At 37.6% G+C, this 27,936-nt stretch overlaps 1 protein-coding gene across 2 annotated transcripts in view; it reads right to left on the bottom strand.

Moving 5' to 3' along the window:
• LOC127842356 (lysyl oxidase homolog 2-like) overlaps positions 1 to 9,913 on the bottom strand; it is a 38,399-nt gene extending 28,486 nt beyond the window's left edge. Inside the window, exon 1 of one of the 2 annotated variants that reach the window (XM_052371817.1) lies at positions 8,925 to 9,913. In XM_052371817.1, the coding sequence (XP_052227777.1) occupies positions 8,925 to 9,231 (307 nt within the window). In that variant the 5' untranslated portion in view covers positions 9,232 to 9,913. Of the gene's footprint in view, positions 1 to 836; positions 890 to 8,924 lie in introns of those variants that run through there. The other variant, XM_052371818.1, reaches the window with a different exon arrangement.
• Positions 9,914 to 27,936: the final 18,023 nt, after the last annotated feature.

Consider the following 27,936-nt stretch of genomic DNA (forward strand, 5'->3'; position numbering starts at 1 on the left):
GTTTTTTGTCTGTAGATAAGTCGACTTGTGTTTCAAAGATTTTGATGTTTGAGTGACAATGACTTTTCGATATGATACCCCGTGTCAGTAACCCGTAAGGATTCATTTACACTCGGTTTCGGACCCTGTTCTTTCTTTTGTTTTAACTGTCTTCTAATGTGGATCAAATTACTTTGGGTTCTATTGATATTCTCCTCCACTTATCGTGCAATCGGGAAACATTTACAATTAGCGATCAGTGTTTCATTCACAAAATGCAATAAACCATTTTTTTCTTAACTCATTAGTATGTCTTCAGCGATCATTAGCAATAATTCTAAACGCTGATATAAAGCGAGGCAAAACCTAGCGATAACAAATGATATTGGTATAAAGAGGAAAACAAGCTTTTAGGCACTGGCAAAAGTGATTTGAATTCATTTTTTTAAGTATGCATACAGTGAGTACGGATGATGATTATTAACAAAGATTTCTGAGCGTAAGTAAAAACAGACCAAGAGTTACATAATGACATAAACCCAAACACGTAAACAGTAAAAAAAAACCTCTTGAATAATACTTAACTACAGAAAATACTAAATCACAACAGAATCGTAGAGAAATTTGAACTTTGCGAGTAAAATAGCCGGTTTCAGACCACCTACCGACCTGTTCTTGTCTAATCTAACCCAGGCAATTCATTGAAAACCAACCATGATACGATGCCTATTTACAAAGTTATATCACTACATAATTGCATGAAACATATGCACACAAACTACTGATCTTAAAGACCGCCAATGGTATAGTTCATTACTTCATATTTTCCGATCAAATTAACCATAGTTTGTCCTTACACCAATGCTGTCTAGAGCCAAGGTAACAAGATAATCTTAATCGTGTACCAATGCATTGATTATTTGCGTTCTCAAAGTAACGATAAGGGGTCTTCCAATCGTCTGAGCTCTCTGAGGCGAAGGTAATGCAATTCCATGTCGCTGCGTTGCTGTTTATCGGCTTATACGATCGCATTGAAACTGTGGACAAGATAGCCGTAAGAGTATCCATGTGTGGACTGTTTATTGACGATTTCGGGTTCTAATTAGCTGGTAGATATGTTGTAGACAAAGCGTGATTTCTGGCTCATTTAGCTCCTGAAATATGGCTTGACTAAATCAATTACTAATGAAGTCATCCGCACAAGACTATCAGTCTATCTTATCCGTCCTGGACGTTTCGACCGCTATTGCTCATGCTTTACGGTTGTTATACAATGGTATTGTCACGTAATTCATGACTTGCAGGACCGTATACAGATTAAAGACCGTATACAGATTATACAAATACTGGAAGTGAGTATCCACATCCATCTCCTTCTCCTGATCTTCTTTATAATTATAATTATCCTCATAGTCATCGTCCTCTATTTTCTCAACCATCCTTCTTTTCATTATCTGTCTCCTCCTCCTACTTATTATCATTATTATCGTCGTCATCGTCGAATAACTTGATCATACGGGGACATATTATACGAGCCCAAGTTAATTATTTAAAAGTTTACCGCGTAAAGAATTCGAGCTACGGACGCAAATGTCGCTTACAAAGCGATACGAATTTTTTACTGAAACGGGCGGGGATAGATGCATTATTTATCCAATCAAGATAACGATGATTACATAAAGTCTTTGTATCAAATGACCACCAACGCTTCTGTTCTTCTGCAGACTCACAATCAATCTTAAAATTACTGTGGAACCAAAAGGAAACTGTCTTCAAAGACACTTCTAAACAATTCGCGAACACGAAGAGCGTTCCGATTCGTTTGAGTCGTTTACATTCCCGACGTCTGATGCAATTAACGCTCCGTTATGAGACGATTACGTTTTGCGATTGGACATTCTGTCCTGAAAACGAAGTTGCATGCTTAGCCTGAGAAAATACTTATGAAAGTGCTTTTTATTAAGGTCAACAACAGTTAAGTACCAGAACGACGACATCAATATTTTCGTATAATTTGTTTTCGTTAATAAAAAGGTATTCTTTAAGACTTTTTTACAGTTAAAAAATAATAAAAAAAACACGTATGTTTGACAAAATTAATGCCCCTTTAAATTGGCATATCAACGTTGTTTCCAATTTAAATACAGACAATAATTAAATAACTAAATAACTTTTTTTCGTTAGAAATTTAGTGAAAACGTTGCTATTAAGAAAAACATATACATCATGCTTTTTTTCGATCGTGCATCTGCTTGGAGTCAAACTCGCGCCTATAAAAATCGCTTCTTCAATAAGAAATTTACGACAGTACACCTATGTTATCGATTCTGCACATGCGTATAGCAGTGCTTGATATATATTTTATTCAAAACATTTTACTTCGACCACACATTTTCTCAAGCCAGTTAAGTGTTGCCGGGTAAAACTTTTTATGTTATTTTGTCACTCAAAGAACACGCGAGCATACAAAGGGACTTACATGGAAACATTTCTCATGACGTTTGAAGTCAATGACAGATGCTGAAAGGTAGTTAATGGTTAGTTAAAAGTGATACAATCTCTAGCACTGGTTCTAAATCATCAAAGGATCGCTCAACAGGCACGTCGTAATTAAAGGGATTCCAATTGAACAGTTGAAGACCATCTTACGTGCAAACACCGCTTGCGCATGTCTGCAATTTTCGTTTTATAATTAATTGTCATTTAATTTCTAAAGTCAGCGTTTGCAGCTCACCATACATCTGCTCATTTACTTCTATGAACATCAAGTTCTCGAGAATACCGCAACGCCAATAAACTACCCTTCAACCCGCCCATAAAACAAAACAACAATAACAAAAACAACAAAACAAACTTATAATATGTATAAACCAAAATCAACTTCACTATAAAATGGCAACAACTTCAACTTCTTATATTTTTTTATTAGAACTGCATCTTCTTCTTCGACCACCTGCTGAATGCACTGTTTTTATTAATTATGCTGACTCAGCAACCCCTTACGATAGATTTTACCATGTCTTATTAAAATAATAATGCAAATGTTTACTGAGCGGAAAGACGCGTCCAGCTTTTGCAACGAATATGGAAAAACTCATTTGCATTTACACGATACTACCTGAAGAACGCCGAATGCGCAACATAACATAAATTAAAATAAACGTTTAACTGTTCACGTCATGATTTTTACTAGAAATGGCGACAATGCTCGATTTAATCCGAAACCAACAAATGCAAATGAAATAGTTCGAGACAGTTAATGACAAACAAAACGTATGTTCTATAACAGCCACTAACACCTTATTTCTCGTTAATATAAGTGTAAATTCTCGAAGACATCGCGATGAAGAATCGAATATATTCATAATTTATATATAGCACGCAATGTACTCATTCAAAGTATCATGTAAATTGCCTTAAATCACAAATTGCCATTCGCCGAATATCATAAACTAGTTTTGATCGATGGTCTGTTATGTTAAATAATTTGAAAATTCATAGGAACATATTATTCAAAATACAAAGATTGGATCAATTGCAAATAATTAAGCTTTTGATTAACATGGGAAATACCTATGAGAACGCATGCATATTTATAAATTCGATGAAGGTTTTGTGATACAAACAACTCATTCGCGAAACCGGAAAGCACTAGACTTATGATTTCATTAAAATGAGTCAACAAATGTCTAAAATAGCGTGAATAAAAATCTGAATTGCTTCCGATTTATTGCTCAACTGGAAAAGTATTTAGCAAAAACACCATATGCCTTTTTCCAGGCTATGATGATTATTGTACTTAACACAACGTACTGCGCATAGCATTATGCGTTCGAGATGTGCATTCTTGTGGCGCTATACGTTTAAATATTGTTTAAGGATTTAAATTGCCTAAAAAATATAATAATTATTATACACGTGAACGTATTTTGGTAAAGAGACAGAAAACAAATGTGCTAAATACATGAGCCGTACCCTATATGTATAATTAAACTACACCTAAATATACAAGGCAGTAGAATAAAAAAATGAAATTCTCCGTCAATGTAAAAAAAAAACATTTCTCAAAGAATTTTATATTAACAACACAACGTAACCATAAATATTAATTATTTTTTTATATGAATTTAAAATATTTGAGAAAACCGCCCCAACAGTCAGTGGTGTTTTTATTGGTGATGTTAAGTATAATGAGAAATGAAGAAAGTAAAGGCTAAAAAAGGATGGCGCTGAGCCTGGGAGATGAACCCCTGCTAAAAATCATCTGTTTTAGAAAAGAATACAGACATTCCAGAAACATCATCAGAAAAGAAATTCAGGGAGGAGTATCACACAACGAGATGTTTATTTGTTCATATAGTCAATGGTTTTGTCAGAATAATATGTCTGTTTGGTCTGATTTGGTAAACAATAACGCTAAGTGTATTATCTTCTTGAGCGAAGCTATGTCTCACGAGTATAATAATAGTATGTCATTCATGCAGGTAACGCAAAAAGGTTTATACTGACAGAATACCGTTATTGATGTTCGTTACTTATAAAATGCTAACGTCATGCACATACCATGACAAACACGACACCAACAAACCGATAGCATATTTACCTACTCTCCCCAGCCCAAACTTAATTGTGAATCTGGACTAATTAAAGTCTTTATTACAACTCACAGGTATTTTAACCGAGACCCCATATTATATTCCGCCCTTAGACGTTAAATTGCTAAAACAATTGACTATATATCTTAAAACTTTAGCTCTTATTTATTTATTTTCGAATGAAGTCTTTCATGTTATTTTCTTTTTTTAAGTTTAACCTTATAGAATGCCTATATACCAAATCCTGTTCAGAGATTCTGCGTCTTATAACTAGGTCCGATTGAACAACGCTCCTTAGTGAACATGGACGGGAAATTGTGTCTATTATACAGGTTAATGTATACGCATAAAAACGGTGTTAAGCTAATAGACATTAGATATTGAACACTAACACTGTTTTAAAAACATATCATTGAACTTTATAGAAAAATACGCCATGTATATGAGTTTTCACTTTTTAATAAATCAATACGTATAATTTGACGAATATCACTCAAAAGCCATTCAACATGAACATTGTGAAATAAAGTTTTAGTCTTGGCATGTGTTTGTCTGTTCTGAACCTATTCAACCCGTCTGCAGCCCCGTTTGGTGCACGCTGCACGATTATTGAATGATAATGTTGGCAGGAGTATAAACGACTGAGTTTTTATATTCAGGATCCAATTCAATGTTAAGTGTGCCATTCTTTCGCATCTTTCTTTATACCTGACCTTTAAAGGATGTCTAACTTTCATCTCTAGTTCGGTAAATAAACCCCACTCGTGGATGTTATCCCGTGTTAAATGAAACGTTTGTTAAAAAAAACACGTCTACTTCTATTTGTTTTCTCAATTGTTGGCTATTTGAGCAACATAACACTGGCTGCTAGTTTCCGGATACAGAAAACAGCAGTTCAGTTTAAATTATTCAAGCACCAAGTCAAATATACCTATGCGGAATACCAAAAGGCTGAAAACGTTATTATGCAATTTATGATTGGCAAACCATATTTTGGTTTATAATATCTTTCACTCCAATTGCTGGCGGTGTTCTCCATTTTATCTTAAAACAAAAGGCAAGGTCTGACGCTTAATAAAGCATTCAAATACTGTTTAGAATAAAATTGCTACATCATGAGTGCATCCAAAAATTGTCTTTAATTAAGTACTACTTTTGAAAATACATGCCATGACAATGCATAAATAAGCCTATCGTAGTAAGCATGCAAGCATTAAGTACCAATTCATAATAATTCAGTTATATTATACAATGGTACGCTTTTCTTTAAAGCATCTTTTTAAAGGAAAATTGTAACAAACGGCAAAACAAAAACAAAACAAAAAAACGTCAATCTTCCTTACAAACAGCATGTCCGCGCATTCTATGGTTTCTATGCGAATGAGGATGGTTTATACTCTGATCCTTTGGTGCGTACATTCAACACATAAACAAAGCCCATTAAATCCTTGTTGTCTAATGGACCTTCCAATTAATGCCGGCATCTCTGTTCACACTTAACCCGACTCGACGGCTACTACAGACGATAAGACGATTTGCTAAAAAACACAATTGTTTTCAGATGCATGTAACTTTCATGATGTAAGGGTACTTGAACACGAGAACGTTCGTCGAAATGGGATGTCAATGTTTTTGCAACTTTTATATTCTCCTTTTCTTTGCGGCGAAAGGAAACCCAGCTCATATTTTTACTAACACCCAGCTTTCCATTTTAACTGCGCGGTTATAGGTACTGGTTTAAATATATTTATTTAAGCTAAATTACATCGTAAAAATGTGGCACTCTCGAGGTACTGTGGAGAATTTGACAGCGGGTCTACGTGCCTACGAGCCACCTCAGGTTTAAAATTTATATTTATTTGGCATAACACTTTCATTAAAATTGAACAATTACATCTCTTTTTAGAACTTTCCATCATAATACTTTGAAAATATTGACCAACGTAAATGAGTATTCAATGGGAAGTCGTGATATATTTTAAAACGCAAAATACAAAAAAAAAACAACCTGGGGCGGACGACGCTACCAACGCCCGGGAAATCATTTTAATTCCTAATAAACAAAAAATGCAATCGCCTTAAACTGTAATGTACTGGCGGTATTTTATTATTTGTGAAAGGTTTAATGCTCATGCACAAGGACTAGCTGTCACAGTTTCTGGTTACATGCTCCAGTTCCCGCCGTTCACTTTATTTATCGTGGCACCCGATTATTTATCGTGACACCCGACGTAAAAAGTTAATAAATGTTTATGACTTCCGTTAACGTAATATGTTTTCATAGATAATCCTCACTAGAGACTGTTCGTTTCAAGAAAATTCCGTCACACATTTATTAACAATAATCAGTAATTACGTTTACCTATTATTACTTTCTATGATAGAGTAGTACAATAACATTCTCAGCAAAGTTACCCTTGTTCATATACGACAGAAGTCAGCGAGATGGATTTATGTACATGGTCTTGATTTTTTTTATTAATGATGTATTCTTAATTTTAAAGAATTCCGTATTAATTCAAGATGCATAATGCAATTAACACTGACGGCGTGATTAACGTGGCCATGCTAAAAGCACATCAAATTCGAGAGGTGAATAATTGTCTTTATCTACATGTTTAAATGAAATAATACATATTGATGATGGTTTGAATGGTCATTTTAGGACACATAAATTCACGTTTTCTGTGCAGGTGCGCTTGTAAATCCCCCTGCTATGACTATATTTTATGATACATTAGCCTGTTAGCGCTAATGCAAAAGTTAAATGGCTCATTTTATGAGGGCCGCTTGGTACGATTATGAGCAGGTTTTCACTCAGTAAATTTCACCGTGTGTCTAAAATCAAGGTGTATGGTGAAGAAGGGGCTTAAACAGAGCACCTTCCAGTGCTATTTCCTTCCATATGTCAATAGTTAAATTGTCGACTGTAAAGCCAAGCAAAAAACCGCGAGTTCAAAGCATATTTCGACCTTAATTTCAAATTAGAACGAAAGACAAATTATTCAAAGATTTAGTCCGATCAAATGTATAGCATATAAAACAACCGAGCATTATCGAATAGTCACACTTTGAAATATGACGAATGCAAAACAATATTGCAATACACGTACTTAAATGTTGAATTAAATATTTGTCATTTGCTAAGGATTTGTTCTCGGAGTATCTGGAAGAACAGCAATCGGTTAGTGTATGGGCATGTTATCTTTCAGTGAGATAAACTATCCCATGCGTGTAATCTTCATGCGGCTGTATTTTTAAACCGATGATGGCCGTATAATTCAAAATATGAGCCTAGCTTATCGGGACGAACGCCTACGTATTACAAACTATTACACGAGTATTGTTGATATATTAATTATACGCTTTTTAACCGCGGACGACTGAGACACTGTGTATGTTGTCAAAGTAATATCATTACAAATATACAAAACATACTCACAGCAAGAAACAAAAACAAACAGCAATTAGACCCAGAACGCAAGTGCTACCCTCATTCTAAGAGGAACGTTAACCTTGCCAATAACTTATTCTTATACGCCTGTACGGGAGAATCCACTCCTCCTCCGGAATTTCCACATCGCCAATTATTTCATACTCATCAATATTCAACAACATATTTACGCGCAAAAAAAAACAGCTTCTGAGTTATCTGGATGATTCTTGCGGAAGTGATTTGTCAGCTGAGTAATGCTTATGGTATACAATGAGCTAAATGCGCAGCGGAGGAAAAACTGAACGTATTTTCATTTTCCGAGTTAACCGTAACACATTGCATACACTTGAATCATCGGTATAAGAAATGTGTACAAGTTTGCTTGAATGATGGTTTATATTTTTTTTAAATAATACATCATAGAGTTTTAGTCTAAGTTTTAGTCAATGCAACAATTGACCTCTGAACGTTTTTAGCTCACTCGAATAATACGAACAACCCACAACAAGATAGTTACTTTTCCTTGTAAAGTAAGATACTTTTATCGAAATGTCCATCTAAGTCATTCTAAATGACGATGCCAAAAATTCCGGCAAAAAATATGTTTAACAAAAATTTTAAATGACGAGTACGTTGACGATGATGATGATGATTATGATGATTACAATTATGATACAAATGATGATGAAAATGCTGCTGCTGCTGCTGATGATGATGATGGTGGTGGTAGTGGTGATGATGATGATGACGAGGATGATGATGATGATGATGATGATGATGATGATGATGATGATGATGATGATGATGATGATGATGATTATTATTATTATTATGATGACGATGATGATGATGATGATGTCCCAATCTCAACATTTATTAGTAGAAAGTAAGTAAACTGATAATAATTAACTTACGTCTGCCTTTCCCGAAGCGCGACTGTCTCGGTGCTTCCGCCGCGCCCGCATATCCGAGCTCATTGCAGACGACATTGGCGTCCCGGATGTCCCAGTTGTCGTCACAGACGGCGCCCCAGCGGGACCAGTGGTAAATGAGCACGGTACCCTCGTGTCGGCTGTGGCCGCCGACCAGCCGGATGTCGCCCTCAGACCAGATGGTTGACCTTTGGCCGTGTGCGTGGTCAATCGTTACCACTAGAATTGCACATAGGAGTCCGAGTACATTCAGGTAAGTTAAAATGATGGAGCTCCATGTCGTAGTCATTTTTACACAATTCGTAATTACACTTGTTTCTGGTATTAAAATAACACTATAGATTTTTCACTAATAAAATTTAAACCATGAAGTCTCCAAATTGTATCTGAATTAATTGATGTTCAACTATTATCCTTAGCTATTTACTTTTAATTTAATACAACTGTTTCAGCGTTTTTGTTTTGTTTAAACCAACGCTTGTTTGTCACTTTGATGATTCATAAGTAACTGAGTTTTATAGAAGAGTCCTAACCACCCCAACTTCTTTCACTCAGTAACGCTGACTAGCTGTTGGCAGTACAGAGTGCAGCTTATAAATCACCCAGCCAGCGCCCCATCGGCGGTAATGTACCCGGTTACAATAGAAGCGTTCCAAAGCGGCGACTCGTGCGCGTGACTTCAGTCACGTAACTTTTTGTTATTGAACAGTATTTAAGCCACATAGACTTTAATTTTAACGAGTCCCCGACATTAATGCATTAAAGTCCTTTGCGCATAATCGGTAGTTAACACAAGACGACCCTAGAAGAATGACGGATGGTTAAAAATGCTCACTGTTTCCTGTTGCCGAAATATGCTGATTCAGGCTTAACAAGAAGCGAGAAAGGCTTCTGCAAAACGGTATTCGGCCAGAAACCGCAAAAACGTAAACGAGCGGGTGCGAAAACACCAAAACTGCGGTTGAAACAAAACCCAACTTGTATCGCCCAGTAGTTAATTGTGTTATCTAATAGTTCATTACAGACACAACTCTCATTTCACGCATCTACATTAAAAATGTTATGAGGATGCAAACCAATTTATTCCAGATGTAAAAAAAATATTTTGAAATTCATTAATAATTAGCGTATTGTGTTCCACACTTCTTAAACCGTGCACAAACTATTTTAAAAGCGCGTGTCTTGGTTGTATAACACTAGTGTTACGTCTATCAAACAAGCAGATAGCACTTTGTCAATCGCGGCTACCAGAGAGGCACTAGAGTAATTGATACCCGATCACGTGAGCTATAAAAACAATACACAGTTTTACTAATGCAGAATTTATAGTTTCTGTATTTCTTGTGGCATTTTATTTTTCGTATGATTATATTATGAACAGCGAAAGTTATTGACAGTAGATGATAAATGCACGCACCGTCTGTAAATTTATGTATCTATATTTTTATATGCTGATATTATCTTCAATAGATCTTTGTTGCGCAACATTTTCTGGAAATTCCTTTTTTTGTAAAATATAAGACTCATACGTACGGACATCGGTTTAAGAACAAGAAATAAATATAAATGTTGTTTAACAAATGCAAAGTCATTCGCACTGAAATTTTCGCAAAACACGAACAGGTTTAAAGTTAATTATTTATGTTCTAAAACAAATTTATAAAGATATAAACACTTTGTCTTCAAATGAAGCGTTTTGTCCAATTGGCATAAACATGCCCATTGACATTGTTTTCGATGCATGCCGCCGCAACAAAGCCAAAGTCGTGATATCTATATTTTATGCACCACGTAGACCACCATGATATGATGGCTTAAAAAATTATAGTCCAGACTAACTCGTCTTTCTTTCGCATTACGATGACTGCTTAGAGATTATTCCTGGACTTTATTTCGGTATATGTTTTATAAAATGATAAAAGATGACATAATACATCGTAAACCGGCGATGTCCAAACACCAAATGAAGCCGTGAGTTTAACACCTTATGCTATAATGAATTTGCACCAAGAGTGATGGTGTTGGTGCTTTTTTGTGGAAAATGCGTCGCAAAAGGATCACGACGTCTGGAAAAGAATGCTCCGTTCAAGCTATGACACAATATTTATTTGGGAAAATGATGCATTGTGTGAATGAAGCTGACGAATCTATGACCTCAGAATCCTTAATGATAAAAAGATGCGTCCATGACTTCCGATCAGCAACTGCATGGGTTGAAGAGTCATAATCCGGGAGGCTTTATATAATTCACAGGATTATATAACACATTTCAAATAATCGTTGGGACCTCGTCAGTATTGAATGATGATAATATTTCATCTCGTCCATATAAGTCGTTAAACCATTTACATTGATCAGATTTATCGTAAAAACGCTTTACTTATTAATCAATCTAACCATCAATTGTTTCTTTTCTAAACAAAATTATAATAATTAGCTTTTAATAATTTATTTACAGATAAACGGTTTATAATTATATGTTAATACTGGTATATGATTCAGCACAAATATATCTATTTGAAACAAGACTATTATTATATGTAAATTGTTTCAATGTGTTGAAGGAGTTGTCACTGTTGAATTGTTGCACCATGTTTTCTTCAGACATTAAAAAAATCCATTTGCCTACATAACTTACGATAGTGATTAATGTGTTTCTTATGATCGAGTTGGTAACTCATACGTAAGTGGAGCCACCTGATTTTCCCATTAGAGTCGCTCGGTTATATAATCCCAAATTAAAACGGGTTTGAGACCAGTATTCATTACGCCATCGTACCAGCTGTATATTGTCAGTAATTTGTCGCAAAAAATAATGTTTGAGTATCTTTTTCAACACTGCATTTAACGGTTTTATTGTATTGCATTTTTGATGAAGATGAACTGAATTTAAATGACTTCCTATTAATATGGAACACGTATTTTCCGAGCGCAGACATGCAATTGGGCTGCACAATTAAGTGATGTGAGTCGGCGAGAGAATGCAATTAGCAAAACACGAACGATCGTTGAGACATGACTTTGGCAATAAATATGCATTAGTGGTTACAGGGTACGTCTGATAGCAAAACAAAAGGTTTATTGTTACATTCCTGCAATTTTATCACTTAATTAGTTCTTCTAATAGATTTTGTATGAAAAGAAAACGTCTTACGGTTTCAATGTAGCACCTGGTCGGTTACTTCAATGTGAATAGCTGTGTATGACAGGCGAACAATACCACTGGGGTATTATATTGTCTCTAATGCATAGCACATACGAACAATACAAATGGCAAAAAGTCAGGTATAGTACCATGCACTATCATGACTGACATAGATACTGGTTCTAGTAATGCCAGATTGTTAAGCAATACGTCTAATAATTAATTTAGATTTGAGAAATATAATTATATGTAAATAACTTTGAAGTTGACGTCTACGATGACCATGTTTTGTTTTGGTGACTAAGCGTAAACGTTCAATTACCGTCATGCTTACAGTGTAAAATTGTGCTTTTTATTTTGTTGGCATGAAGTTGTAACATATCTAACAACATATCTTTTCGAATATGACTCCAGCAACATATATGTATGCATCATCATTATTAGTATTAGTTGCCCAGTAATATAAGCCAGTGTTCATTCACATTAAACAGTGTCCAGTCATATTTAACAGTGTCCAGTCATATTAAACAGTGTCCAGTCACATTAAAAAGTGTTCAGTCATATTAGCCAGTTTCTAGTCCCATTAGCCAGTACCAATCACATTAGCCAGTGCCAATCACATTGACCAGTGCCGAGTGACATAAGCCAGTACCAATCACATAAGCCAGTGTCAATCACATTACCCAGTGCCAATCACATTGACCAGTGCCCAGTGACATAAGCCAGTACCAATCACATTAGCCAGTGCCAATCACATTGGCCAGTGCCAATCACATTGCCCAGTGCCCAGTGACATAAGCCAGTACCAATCACATTAGCCAGTACCAATCACATTGCCCAGTGCCAATCACATTGACCAGTGCCCAGTGACATAAGCCAGTACCAATCACATTAGCCAGTGCCAATCACATTGCCCAGTGCCAATCACATTGCCCAGTGCCCAATGACATAAGCCAGTACCAATCACATTGGCCAGTGCCAATCACATTGCCCAGTGCCCAGTGACATAAGCCAGTACCAATCACATTAGCCAGTACCAATCACATTGCCCAGTGCCAATCACATTGACCAGTGCCCAGTGACATAAGCCAGTACCAATCACATTAGCCAGTGCCAATCACATTGCCCAGTGCCAATCACATTGCCCAGTGCCCAGTGACATAAGCCAGTACCAATCACATTAGCCAGTGCCAATCACATTGACCAGTGCCCAGTGACATAAGCCAGTACCAATCACATTGCCCAGTGCCAATCACATTGACCAGTGTCCAGTGACATAAGCCAGTACCAATCACATTAGCCAGTACCAATCACATTAGCCAGTGCCAATCACAATGACCAGTGCCCAGTGACATACGCCAGTACCAATCACATTAGCCAGTGCCAATCACATTGCCCAGTGCCAATCACATTGCCCAGTGCCCAGTGACACAAGCCAGTACCAATCACATTAGCCAGTGCCAATCAAATTGACCAGTGCCCAGTGACATAAGCCAGTACCAATCACATTAGCCAGTGCCAATCACATTGCCCAGTGCCAATCACATTGCCCAGTGCCCAGTGACATAAGCCAGTACCAATCACATTAGCCAGTGCCAATCACATTGGCCAGTGCCAATCACATTGCCCAGTGCCCAGTGACATAAGCCAGTACCAATCACATTAGCCAGTGCCAATCACATTGACCAGTGCCCAGTGACATAAGCCAGTACCAATCACATTAGCAAGTGCCAATCACATTGACCAGTGCCCAGTGACATAAGCCAGTACCAATCATATTAGCCAGTTTCTAGTCCCATTAGCCAGTACCAATCACATTAGACAGTGCCAATCACATTGACCAGTGCCCAGTGACATAAGCCAGTACCAATCACATTAGACAGTTTCCAGTCATATAAGCCAGTGTTCAGTCTTATTAGGCGGTGCCAAGTCATATTAGCCAGGGCCCAGGCATATGAACAACTTCACAGTCCCATTAGCCAGTGCTCAGTCATGTTAGCCAGTGTCCAGTTACATAAGAAAGTTTTCAGTCGAAAAGCTAGTGCAAAGTCACAGAAGCCAGTGTCTAGTCACATTAGCCAGTGCCAAGTCATATGAGCAAGTTCCCAGTCCCATTTGCAAGTATTCGGTCATATTAGCCACTAAGCCAGCCTAGTCAATAAGTCAGCGCCAAGTCACATAAGCAAGTATCAAGTCAAATAAGCCACTTTCCAGTCATATAAGCCACTTTCCAGTCGTATAAGCCACTGTCCAGTCACATAAGCCAGTGTCCAATCATATAAGTCACTTTCAAGTCATATAAGCCACTTTCCAGTCATATAAGCCACTTTCCAGTCATAAAGCCACGTTCCAGTCAAATAAGCCACTGTCCACTCACATAAGCCAGTGTCCAATCAAATAAATCACTTTCCAGTCATATAAGCCACTTTCCAGTCATATAAGCCACTTTCCAGTCATATAAGCCACTGTCCAGTCACATAAGCCAGTGTCCAATCATATAAGTCACTTTCCAGTCATATAAGCCACTTTCCAGTCATATAAGCCACTGTTCAGTCACATAAGCCAGTGTCCAATCATATAAGTCACTTTCCAGTCATATAAGCCATTTTCCAGTCATATAAGCCACTGTCCAGTCATATAAGGCACTGTCCAGTCACATTAGTCAGAGTCCAGTCACATTAACCATCGTCCAGTCACATTAGCCAATGCAAAGTCACACGAGTCGATGCTCATTGCTTAAAATTGTAATGAACAATTAAGCTCATCATTATTTTCTTTATCGATATATTTATAATAAGTTTTTTAATGTATTTTTGTTTAAATTTGCCTCTCAGTATCACCCCCGGAAAACCGATCTGATGTGAAAAGTTCGACCTGTTTGCACACTGCACCGCGTCTTATAATTGTTTAATCAACATGTTGAATGTAAAGTCGAATTTCTCCACCAATACGATTTTTTTAAAGAAACCCTGGCGGATATGTTACTTGGGGGACATTGGTTGATATCATTTTCGGTGCAAAATGATTTTGACGGGAATACCTTTAAAGAAATTTGTAAAGGCTAAATATGGGGCAAATCCCTGCATCGTCGACTTCAAATAGCCATATTTCAATAAATCCTGAATAATAATAACCAGGATTTTTCTAACATACATGATAATACCTCCTTTGCATATACCAAAAGATATTTCAATTCAAAAATGCCTTTAAACAATTATAGAACTAGATTTACTTACCCTACCGAAATTCAGCCAAATTTTTCGGAAACTTTTCCAAGCAGGTCGAACTTTTCACATCAGATCGGATTTCCGGGGATGAGTATATACACATACATTTATTATTGATAAACTGGCAGCACACAGTGCCATTACTATTAAATATAAATTTATCTGCTCTTTTGGACGTCAACGTGTGACCAACTACGTCTTTAAACAAGTTTACGAGTTAAAATAAATGTAGCATAGTTCGTCTACGAAAAACAAGTTGAGTTGATTGAATTAGTATGAAACCAATCACACTATACACTTCCAAATGAAATTGGTGAGCATATGTCAATGATTTATGTTTGTCTCTTGGATTCCAAAACACATTCTTAAAGAGCCGTGCCCACGGCAATTACAGATAGATAAAAACGTGTTTGTGGTATCATGGGGGGATCTTAAATGAACCAGTATCGAAGGCTTTAGATTGTTAGAGACACTTCTAAGTGATGAGGAAAAAAACCCAGAACAGAACAGAACAAATATTTTATTCACTTAAGCATGTTACAGCTAATCGCGATCAATATAAAACATTCATACATGCGTGTATATGTATTTGATTTGCTTTCCCACCGTTACTCGCATGTATGGATACGGAACTGCTGCTAAATAACAGGAATCTTTGTTTATTTTCCGTTTATTCCCAAGGTAGGTTAGTGTTTAAGAACTAATAGAATTTGTCTTTCAAAAATGTCTTAAAATATCCTGCATGACATAACAACCTTTGCTCTAACAAATGTCATGAATATGTTGTACTTAATTACATTTTAAAATTTAAAGTTATACATGCTAGAACCACTTTTATTTGAATAAAACTTAACTTGGATCTGAATATTTATTACACTATCTCTAAACATACTACGACAAGTAACATAAATAAATGTTAGTTTCAGGCAATAAAACAGTATCCATTTGAATGATCAATTAGTCATGAATTTACAGACATGATCAACAATTAAGACCTTATATTAACGTTTAGAACTATTCAGTATTCATTAATGGTTAAAACAGCAACATCTTAGTCTGATAATGAGTATTAATTTTGTATAATAACCATATAAGCCTCGCTCTAGGGAAATCAGGCCCAATGCATGTGCGTAAAGTGTCTTACCAGCAGGCCTAATGCTTGTGCGTAAAGTGTCTTACTAGCAGGCCTTATGCTTGTGCGTAAAGTGTCTTACCAGCAGGCCTAATGCTTGTGCGTAAAGTGTTTTACCAGCAGGCCTAATGCTTGTGCGTAAAGTGTCTTACCAGCAGGCCTAATGCATGTGCGTAAAGTGTTTTACTAGCAGGCCTAATGCATGTGCATAAAGTGTCTTACCAGCAGGCCTAATGCTTGTGCGTAAAGTGTCTTACCAGCAGGCCCAATGCATTTTCGTAAAGTGTCTTACCAGCAGGCCTAATGCATGTGCATAAAGTGTCTTACCAGCAGGCCTAATGCATGTGCGTAAATTGTCTTACCAGCAGGCCTAATGCATGTTCGTAAAGTGTCTTACCCGCAGGCCTAATGCATGTGCGTAAAGTGTCTTACCAGCAGGCCTAATGCATGTGCGTAAAGTGTCTTACCAGCAGGCCTAATGCATGTGCGTAAAGTGTCTTACCAGCAGGCCTAATGCATGTGCGTAAAGTGTTTTACTAGCAGGCCTAATGCATGTGCATAAAGTGTCTTACCAGCAGGCCTAATGCTTGTGCGTAAAGTGTCTTACCAGCAGGCCTAATGCATGTGCGTAAAGTGTCTTACCAGCAGGCCTAATGCATGTGCGTAAAGTGTCTTACCAGCAGGCCTAATGCATGTGCGTAAAGTGTCTTACCAGCAGGCCTAATGCATGTTCGTATAGTGTCTTACTAGCAGGCCTAATGCATGTGCGTAAAGTGTCTTACCAGCAGGCCTAATGCATGTTCGTAAAGTGTCTTACCAGCAGGCCTAATGCTTGTGCGTAAAGTGTCTTACCAGCAGGCCTAATGCATGTGCGTAAAGTGTCTTACCAGCAGGCCTAATGCATGTGCGTAAAGTGTCTTACCAGCAGGCCTAATGCATGTGCGTAAAGTGTCTTACTAGCAGGCCTAATGCATGTGCGTAAAGTGTCTTACTAGCAGGCCTAATGCATGTGCGTAAAGTGTCTTACTAGCAGGCCTAATGCATGTGCGTAAAGTGTCTTACCAGCAGGCCTAATGCATGTGCGTATAGTGTCTTACTAGCAGGCCTAATGCATGTGCGTAAAGTGTCTTACCAGCAGGCCTAATGCATGTGCGTAAAGTGTCTTACCAGCAGGCCTAATGCATGTGCGTAAAGTGTCTTACCAGCAGGCCTAATGCATGTGCGTAAAGTGTCTTACCAGCAGGCCTAATGCATGTGCGTAAAGTGTCTTACCAGCAGGCCTAATGCATGTGCGTAAATTGTCTTACCAGCAGGCCTAATGCATGTTCGTAAAGTGTCTTACCAGCAGGCCTAATGCATGTGCGTAAAGTGTCTTACCAGCAGGCCTAATGCATGTGCGTAAAGTGTCTTACCAGCAGGCCTAATGCATGTGCGTAAATTGTCTTACCAGCAGGCCCAATGCATGTGCGTAAAGTGTCTTACCAGCAGGCCTAATGCATGTGCGTAAAGTGTTTTACTAGCAGGCCTAATGCATGTGCGTAAAGTGTCTTACCAGCAGGCCTAATGCATGTGCGTAAAGTGTTTTACTAGCAGGCCTAATGCATGTGCGTAAAGTGTCTTACCAGCAGGCCTAATGCATGTGCGTAAAGTGTCTTACCAGCAGGCCCAATGCATGTGCGTAAAGTGTCTTACCAGCAGGCCTAATGCATGTGCGTAAAGTGTCTTACCAGCAGGCCTAATGCATGTGCGTAAAGTGTCTTACCAGCAGGCCTAATGCATGTGCGTAAAGTGTCTTACCAGCAGGCCTAATGCATGTGCGTAAAGTGTCTTACCAGCAGGCCTAATGCATGTGCGTAAAGTGTCTTACCAGCAGGCCTAATGCATGTGCGTAAAGTGTCTTACCAGCAGGCCTAATGCATGTGCGTAAAGTGTCTTACCAGCAGGCCTAATGCATGTGCGTAAATTGTCTTACCAGCAGGCCTAATGCATGTTCGTAAAGTGTCTTACCAGCAGGCCTAATGCTTGTGCGTAAAGTGTCTTACCAGCAGGCCTAATGCTTGTGCGTAAAGTGTCTTACCAGCAGGCCCAATGCATGTGCGTAAAGTGTCTTACCAGCAGGCCTAATGCATGTGCGTAAAGTGTCTTACCAGCAGGCCTAATGCATGTGCGTAAAGTGTCTTACCAGCAGGCCCAATGCATGTGCGTAAAGTGTCTTACCAGCAGGCCTTATGCATGTGCGTAAAGTGTCTTACCAGCAGGCCCAATGCATGTGCGTAAAGTGTCTTACCAGATAAGCATGTGCAACATGCAAGTGCCAATCTGGGGCGACACTTAACGCACATGCATTAAGCCCCCTTTTGCCAGAGCGCGGCTCATATTTTAAAACTTATCAATAACGTTTATCTTTAACTTAGTTTCGGACCAAATGTATGTCTTTCAGTAAAAATCTACTTGTGAATTGTATACGAACATTCGCAATGAACAAGGCAATGCGATGTTGGCTATAAAATTCTCTTTAGCGATATGTATCTCATAACCCTGAAGCTTATTCTGGATCTAATAAAAAACATTGAAACTAATCAATCGTATTATGATAAATACTCACACATTTGCACTTAACTGTGAAAAAGTATCTGGACTATGGAACGGATTGCATCAAGTTATGTTTTAATGATTCTGTTATTTTTTGCTCCAAATAAATGTACACACAATATCCCTTTAATTATGCTAAAAGACACCGAAAAGCCAAAGGTGCTATTGAAAGCTTCGTACTTACATCCGTTATATGCGTCTAACATGCAGCTAGGACATAAATCATACGCTTAATTGGACACTGAACCTCGATAGGTTTGATGTTTTCTGCAAATCATTCCGAAAGGTCGTTACAAGATAGTCATAAAAGTACAATAACGTTTTATGCAATAAACACACTGCACCACAACGGCATATTAATATACTCGAAGCATGCAAACTCTTAATATAATAATCGATTATGATAATCACACTAAAATTGGGATTCACATTTGTCCGGATTCCACCAGCACGTCGATTATGTTCGAGATAAAATTCATATCGGGGCCCTAATCTTGGTTGAAACATAACCTGTCTCTTTGAAGAATTAATGCAATGCAACAGAAGCCCACATTTCCATGATCCGTGTTACTCAGCGATTGTTTTAGAAGATAACAAAATCATTTCTTTGCATTATATGGAGGTAGGAAAGTGGATGACTGGGTTATTAATTTAGTGTGTCTCCCATTCAATTTCCCGACTGGGAATATTTCTAAAGTTTTTCAAGGCCCAAGCTAGTTTCTTCTAGAAATTATTATAGTTAAAATTCCAAGAATATGAACAAGCAGACCGTGGTTTTGTTGTACGTTTTTTTTAATTTGTATCTACGAAACCAAAAGCCAGTATTGTATGTGAAAAAGATAACTACATTACAACGATGTACGCAAGTAACTTCATACCCCATCAACTGTGAAATTATTGACTTGTTGGGATTGCAATAATGAGTTTAAACGTTAGAGAGACATCCTTAAATGAGCCGCGTTATATGACAATGGGTCATATGCCCCAAGGCCATCTTAGCTCCAGACCAGTTTGCGCAGTCCGGTAAAGAGCTTCCCTGTCCGCTGTACATAGTCACCAAGGCTTCGTGGTGTCATTAGCAGGGTCGGGGAAGCTCCTGACCACACTGCGCTTCATGCGAAACGCATGACGCGGCTACAATGTGTGTGACTTTTCTACTAAAGAAAGCTTATTCGCAAGTTTTAAGTTCTCTGATTTTTGGAGTCTACTTGAGTCTACTTAATTATTACCGGCGCGACGTGATATGTTTAATATATGAAGTATGTGTCTATGAATGTTATAAGGTTGATTTCTGTTTCATGAACATTGTTTTCAATCTGATGTATATAAACAAAAAAGCATATAACGGCGTCGAGCCAAATTAAACATGAATTGACGGTAAAACACTATCTTAAATATAGGTACATCGTAATGGTCATGCAAGTCAATATCAGGCTAGTAATCTTTACATTCAACATAATAGTGCAACTACTAAATGTATAATGTTTTATTTATTGAAACTGGAGTTGTTTGACCTTGAAGTAAATTGCCATTTAAGTAATACATGCCGCGTGTCATAGCTGTTAGGGTCCGTCCATAAAGTACGTCCCGCTCCAGTAGCCAGTAGGGGGAGGGTGTGTAAGAAAGAGTGACAGTTTGACACAGGGCGAGGTGGTGGTCAGGCCACGTGTGACGTCACACATTAATTTTTAAAATTTTATTTTTTATGTTTTTTTTTTTTTTTAATTTGTTCAGTTGAATTTAACAGCTTTGACAATAATTTAAATGATTTTTTGAAACATTTGACTTAGTTTTATGCCAAAATAGCATGAAATAAGTATTTCTTTAATGTGTTGTTTACGATTGCTCTCTCTAGGAGCGCTAGCATGATGCTGCGAAGCCTTGTTTTGTGCATAGCCTTGTTTTCATCAAGCCGGAAGTAGTAGTATTTATATGTTGTCCGCTGCAAAAACATGTATCCAGTGTAAACAAAAAATATTGCATAATCGGAAGATAATCTAAAACTTGAATTGACAAATGAACAAGCAGCAGATATGTATATGCGTATAACATAATTGCCAAGTTGATTTTTGCAATATTTGTTTCCAATTCAATCTAGATTAAGTTACTGCTTCAATAAATAACTGTGAAAACTGTTGACAATTAACTAATCCTCTTTTAAAGTCATTTTAATATTGTGATAGTTCTTTTCCGTGGAAATTTTATACTTCAATAAAGTAACAGTTAAATATTGAAGTGTGATTTATATTAAATTTCAATTTGATATTAATAAAAAAACAGTTCGAAAGTGTGACGTACTTTGACATCTTTGACTCGGTTGATGTATACGGGTCTTGGAAAGAAAAGTAAGCTTGGCAGTTAGCAAACAGTTGGTATAGTGTTTCTTTAGCCCAAGTCTCACTATTGCCGGTAGAGCCCCGGTTCACAAAACATTTTAGCAATCGAAAATCGATTTTGCTTGTCATTGAAAATATATTTCCATTGAAGTTGATAGGCAAAAATGAAAATCGATGTCAGTTAAAATCGATTTTCGATTGCAAAATCATTTTGTGAACACGGGGCCCGGTTTGCTAACGCCGGTCGACCGGCGAGAACCGGGATGATTCGTAGACATTTTTAACGCGGTCACACTATTTCCCGGTGCGGCCCCGGTTGAAGCTGGTCAACAATCCGACAGAGTACCGGTCAACCCCGGACTAGCTACGGTTTATCATGGTGAAACCCCGGCAGAGCCCCGGTGAAAGCCGCCAGCGTCCCGGCAGAGCCCCGGTATACCGTAACTCCTCCGGCACTCACCGGGGCTATACCGGCTTCAGACCCCGGCAGAGCTACGGCAACGCCCCGGTTTAACCCCGGTCGTCGCCGGTAATGCCCCGGCGGAGCCCCGGTGATGTCCCGGCAGAGCGCCGGTTTACCGATGTACCGTAGCTATAACGGGACTCTGCCGGAAATCACCGGGGCTCCACCTGGGCATCACCTATGCCTTAAGGTATTTGAGTCCTTTACCTCAATCGACGCGACAAATCGAACATTAAATCCAAAGTCCGTTACAAAAGAAGCAAAAATACGAGATCTTGTCTGCGATCACATACCTAGTGTTCACTCGTCACCTGATCCCTAGATAAACGGCTTCCACGCGTTAATTACCTCGTCCACGTGTACGGCAGTGTCATCCTATTGAGAGCTGTCAGAGTTCAAAGCACGGTCCGCCGGTGCCGAAGGGGCAATCAATTACCCGCATCGTAAGTTCAGACTTAAAACGATGATACTGCGATGCTGCGATTACTGTTGAAACTGATTCTGTCTGTATGATTTTTATTGTTTTATAAATTCATATCTGTGCTATGCATTTTGTAAGTTATTTACATTATTTTTACATATAAATATGTCATATTACCTTTACCTTTTTAACATGATAAGCAAGTGATCGCACCGGATGTATCGACATATATTTTCATTAAAATCCGTATGCAGATTCGAAGAGAGTTGGTCGCATTTTAGATGGAAGGGAATGGGCATAGTCGTTCAAGCAAAAATAGGAACAATGTTTCCGCTCGAAAGAAAAGAATGATTATGATATAAATTAAATAAAGAATGAAGAAAGATGCGTCAAAAGTCAAGAATATGTCTGGTATTTAACAGATCAAATCCTAGCTTTTGTTGGGTTTATTGTTATATAATTCACCAAGGATGAAATGCTACACAGTACAGCATCAGCGACTTGCACGAAGAGAGGCACCAAGTGTTATCATGACGTGTTCGATGTTTACGGAGAATATTCGTTTAATCGAGTACGGTTAACAGCATACGCCGCCTTTATATCACTGATCAACGTTGGCAGATGATTAGTGAATTTTTATTTAGAATAAAAGTGTCTACCATGTGCTATAAGGGTACATTAACAATACAGAGTAGGTAAAACGACAAAAACTGCAAAGCCACTAGGTGCAATGCCCTTAACCACAGACCATGCACAACAAAGATACTTTAATGTCAACCAACAGAATTGCACTTGCGGGCAGGAGAAAGAATTTCACTGAGCTTGATCACGTATTTCGTAACTTTGTATTCCTCGGAGGAACACCGCGACCCGTGTACCAGTATTTGAAAATCACCTGGTTTGTTTTGCCCAATTAGCTGCATGTAACCAATATCCCTGAGCCCCGCATAGTTAAGCTCAAATATTCGATGCGAAACGGCGATACGCAAATCGCTTTATATTTAATAATACATCGGATTCGTGAACATTTGTTACATAGCGCTTTATAAAACGCATTAACATTTTCAGATGGTGAATTTGAACAATATCCTGTATCACCTCGGTCACTTTATAAGCGCGTCTATTTTGATCATCAAATTGGTGTACACGCACATCAAAGCAAAGGGATAGATCACATAACTCTTTGACCTAAGTCGGTAATTAGGAATTAATTAGAATCGCTTCGATGATTTTAATTAATAAAATGTAATTAAAATTGGCTAATTAGTCGCTGACACAGATATTGTTATCTCATGATTGAAACATGTATTGTTAATTCAAGACGACCGCGGATTATACAACCTATGCAGTTTACGTGAGGTTCTTTAAAGTTGCATGCACGCATGTAAAAATGACACATACATGGTATCAACGATAAAAAAAAGTTTTTATTAAAAAAAATACAAAAGGTAAACTGATATTAAATAATGTTAGACATTAAAAATAATTACTACAACTATGAATAAATCACATTGATTGTTAGTAGAAATGACAGTTAATACGACACATGAACGGCCGCGCATTTGTTTCCCTGAAAATGGTTACATTCCCAAAATTGTGATAACATCGAACATATCAAAGATTTTTTACATCGGCTTTTAAAAATGTACAAGTTTAAGAATTTCAAAATGTTAAAATTACTAAAATTTTGTTTCTTAAACATTGTTTAACTGGAAAGTTTCACCAATATATTTTGGCTCCATGACTTCATCTCCAATGATCTTCCCTTATTTACATACTGAAGTACTGGACATGTGAAACCCGATTATTTTTTCGACACACTGTAGTATTTGTTAAGCACAGTGCACTTTAATCCAAAACGATTATTATCCCTTTTTCGGAGAAAAAGTTGGGATTATGTGGTTATCTCCGCCGTCTGTCCGTCCTGGCCACTATCTCTTTCTACACTATTAGCACTAGAACCTTGTAACTTACACACATGGTAGCTATGAGCATATGTGCGACGGTGACGGCAACGGAATTTTGATCTGACCCCTGGGTCAAAAGTTATGGGGGTTGGTTGGGCCGGGTCAGAGATTTTCCTGCGACCGCGATTCGAAAAAGGTTCATAACTACTGTGTCCCTTCAGATATTGCTTTCACATTTGGTATGCATGTGTATCTAGACAACACCTTTCCATGCGCATACAATTTTTTACCCATGTAACCTTGACTTTGAACTTGAGGTCAGCGTTCAGGTTACGAAATCTGTGAACGCGATTCGAAAAAGGCTCATTACTACTGTGTCTTTTCAGATATTGCTTTCATATTTGGTATGCATGTGTATCTGGACAACACCTTTCCATGCGCATAAAATATTTGACCCCTGTGACCTTGACCTTGAGGTCAGCGTTCACGTTTCGAAATCTGCGACCGCGATTCAAAAGAAGCTCATAACGTCTGTGTCCCTTCAGATATTGCTTTCGTATTTGGTACGCATGTGTATCTGGACAAGACATTTCCATGCGCATACAATTTGACCCCTGTAACCTTGACCTTAAACTTATGGTCCGCGTTTAGATTTTGAAATCTATTATGTGGTTATCTCCGCCGTCTGTAAGTCCCTCCGTCCTGGCCACTATCTCCTCCTACACAGAACCTTGAAACTTATGCACATCGTAGCTATGAGCACATGTGCGACAGTGCACTATTTGGAATTTTGATCTGACCCCTGGGTCAGCTAACCCCTGGGTCAAAAGTAATGGGGGTTGGGATGGAGCCGGGTCAGAGATTTTCATTCATTTTTTTAGGTTATTTTACATTAACTTCTTCATTTCTACACCGATTTACTTCAAATTGATACTGAACATCTCTTATGACAATACGGTCAGTCTCAACTATGCATGGCCCCATTTCCAACCCTGGGGCGCCCCTGGGTCAAACATGCGGCGTGGGGATTCGCTTCGGCAACTGCCGTTCCATTTCTAGTCAATTGTAATACATATGCTGTATTTTTGCAATTAAAAAATTTCCACGGTAATTGGTCGATACAGTTAAAGAATCTCGTTATAGTTGTTAAAATATTGTAGATCACTTCGTCGAAACGTCAACTTCAATAAACAATTTTGCCGAAGTGGTGTTTTGCTGAAAGCTTAGTTTAAACTGTATTTCAAGCAAATATTGAATGTAAACATGTACACATGTAAACATTATTTGAAATATACAGATACCATTATTAAATGTGCTTTGGATTGGAACAAGGTCGATGTGACACTTATATAAATTCCTCTCCGTTTGTGTGGAGTTTCGACTGTAATCATTGTGGTCAGAAGTCGAACTGTAAGTGTTTAGATTACATGTGAAAAGGGTAAGAGTACATAATATATAAGAGAAATATAAAAAGAGTAAAACAAACAAGAAAAGCGTTATTTTATATGTAAACCTGGCACACGGTCTCTCCCTAGTAGAGCTGTAGGGAGCCGATTACTCGTATGTCGCAAAACGTTTCGTTGCTGAAAGCTTAAATTCCAGTGAAATTATAAACTGCGCTCCTTCAGTTATTAAAGCAATTATAATATATTAACGTTTCAAGTAAATACACGACCGTCATAAGAGTTAATGTAATGTGATTGCTATCAAATAGTGTAAATAAACAATATTTTGTCTCCACATTGCGGTCTCATAAGCAGACAGGGTAGCTCCTTACCAGACTGCGCGAATGCGCACACTGGGTCTGGGGCCATGCTGGGAGCGTATGGCATAAGATACATTTCAGCACGATGCGGCTCATTTTGCACATTATGCATTTTCAATAAAGGTTCCAATTATTCCATTTAAAAGTGGAATTCACGTTTTTCCATCCATCCACCCATCCATCCATCCACCCACCCAACCACCCATCCATCCATCCATTTTTATTTTTTTATTATTTTTGTGTAACGTCTCGATGTCAGCTATTGCATAATTATTATTTTAAGTTGTTTCACTGTAAATAAGCAATGTTTTTTGTTTACTTTTGATGCATATGAATTACAAAAAGCCAGTGTAAGAATCAGAAGGAGACATGCTTAAATGCAGATAAATAACTACAAAGCGAATATATTTCGATTCTTATATGACCATATAACATACTCTGACTAAGTGAAACATCTTCAGTTTCGGAAAGTTTGGGTTGTTAAAAAACGATGATGAGGATAGTCGTTGATTCCGTTGTATGATCACAGTTTATTTCATTAGTGCTTTAAAATCAAAAAAATCAAGAACCCCTTAGCCACGGCCGGGTGAAACAATATTTTTTTCTTCAACCAATAGCGTGATTAATATTCGATCATTCACCTAAAATAAAAATAAAAATCTTATTTTATGCTTTTATATGTTAAAAAACATGCGTCAAAAAAGCTTAAATGTTTGTGTATAATGAAGTAACCAAACTGTGTGCTAAGATGCTTAAAAATGTCTGTCAGTCTGTCAGTCGGTCTGTCCCAAAACTGTTTAGAACAATATCTCAGAAACTATATATCAAAACAAAACTTCATAGATGTATAGATATCAATGAAGAGAAGTGCCATGCACAACAGCCATAACCATACACTTACTTAAACAAGAGTAATTGCCTTTTGTTTTTGTATGACGCCATGCTGAAGAATCATAACACGTCACCTTCTTAAATAAGAGTTTATGCTCTTTGTTGTTTTTGTATTATGTACTTTTTCAGGGTTATATCTCTGATTCGATGCAATATATCATCACGAAATTCATAGGAGTGCAGAAATCAAGGAGTAGAAGTCCCATATCCAAGGACCATTACCCAACACTTTCTTAAATCAGAGTTATTGTCATTTGTTGTTTTCTTATGATGTAACTTTTCAGGGCTACATCTCAGATGCGCTACAAGATTTCAACATGAAACTTTATGAGTGTATAGATATCAATCAGGAGAATTGAAATGCATAACACAATTACCCTAGCCTTGTTTACCCTACAAGTTTGGATTTTTGTAACAGTGACCTTAACCCATCCCTCCCATATGGGCTGCCAAGATGTGGGGTGGGAGTCTTGGTACAAGGAATCTACATAGGAAGAATGGTAGACAAACTCAAGTTTTATGAACTGTTATCAATCTATAAAGCTTATATGTAAGCTTCAAAGTGTTAAAGCCCTCAATTCCGACCAAATTAGAACTAGAGTAATTTTAATTTGGGGAAAAAATGTTATAAGTTTGTATGATAACCCTCAAGCCATTCCTGTGAAACTTTTAACTTACCGAAACCTGATTATGAACATGCTAATTTTGTCTACATGTATGCCAATGTCTAAGTATTGAAAGGCTCTATATTTTGACAAATTGCACACTAGAGTTAACAAATTTTCCCTATGGGGTAATTTATATAGTGGACATTAATGTTTTAAGTTTGAATGAAACACATTTAGTTATTTCTTAGAAACAAGTTATCTAAAAAATTCCGACGCCACCATAATTCAGGGAGAGGGGAGGAGAGTATGCCGTTTCTTTGAAAAGTCAAGCCATTATCTAAAATCGGCTAGGTACATATATAAAATACAAGAGATTTGATGCATTAATGATTATATACATAAAACCTCATTTAAACTATAATATTATAACTTATCAAATCTGATGCAATTACATAATTCCAAACAGGGGAGACAATACAATCATGCAAATGAAATATTTTAAGTTAG

Source organism: Dreissena polymorpha, chromosome 8 (genome assembly GCF_020536995.1).
Source record: "Dreissena polymorpha isolate Duluth1 chromosome 8, UMN_Dpol_1.0, whole genome shotgun sequence".
In the NCBI taxonomy this organism is placed as follows: domain Eukaryota; kingdom Metazoa; phylum Mollusca; class Bivalvia; order Myida; family Dreissenidae; genus Dreissena; species Dreissena polymorpha.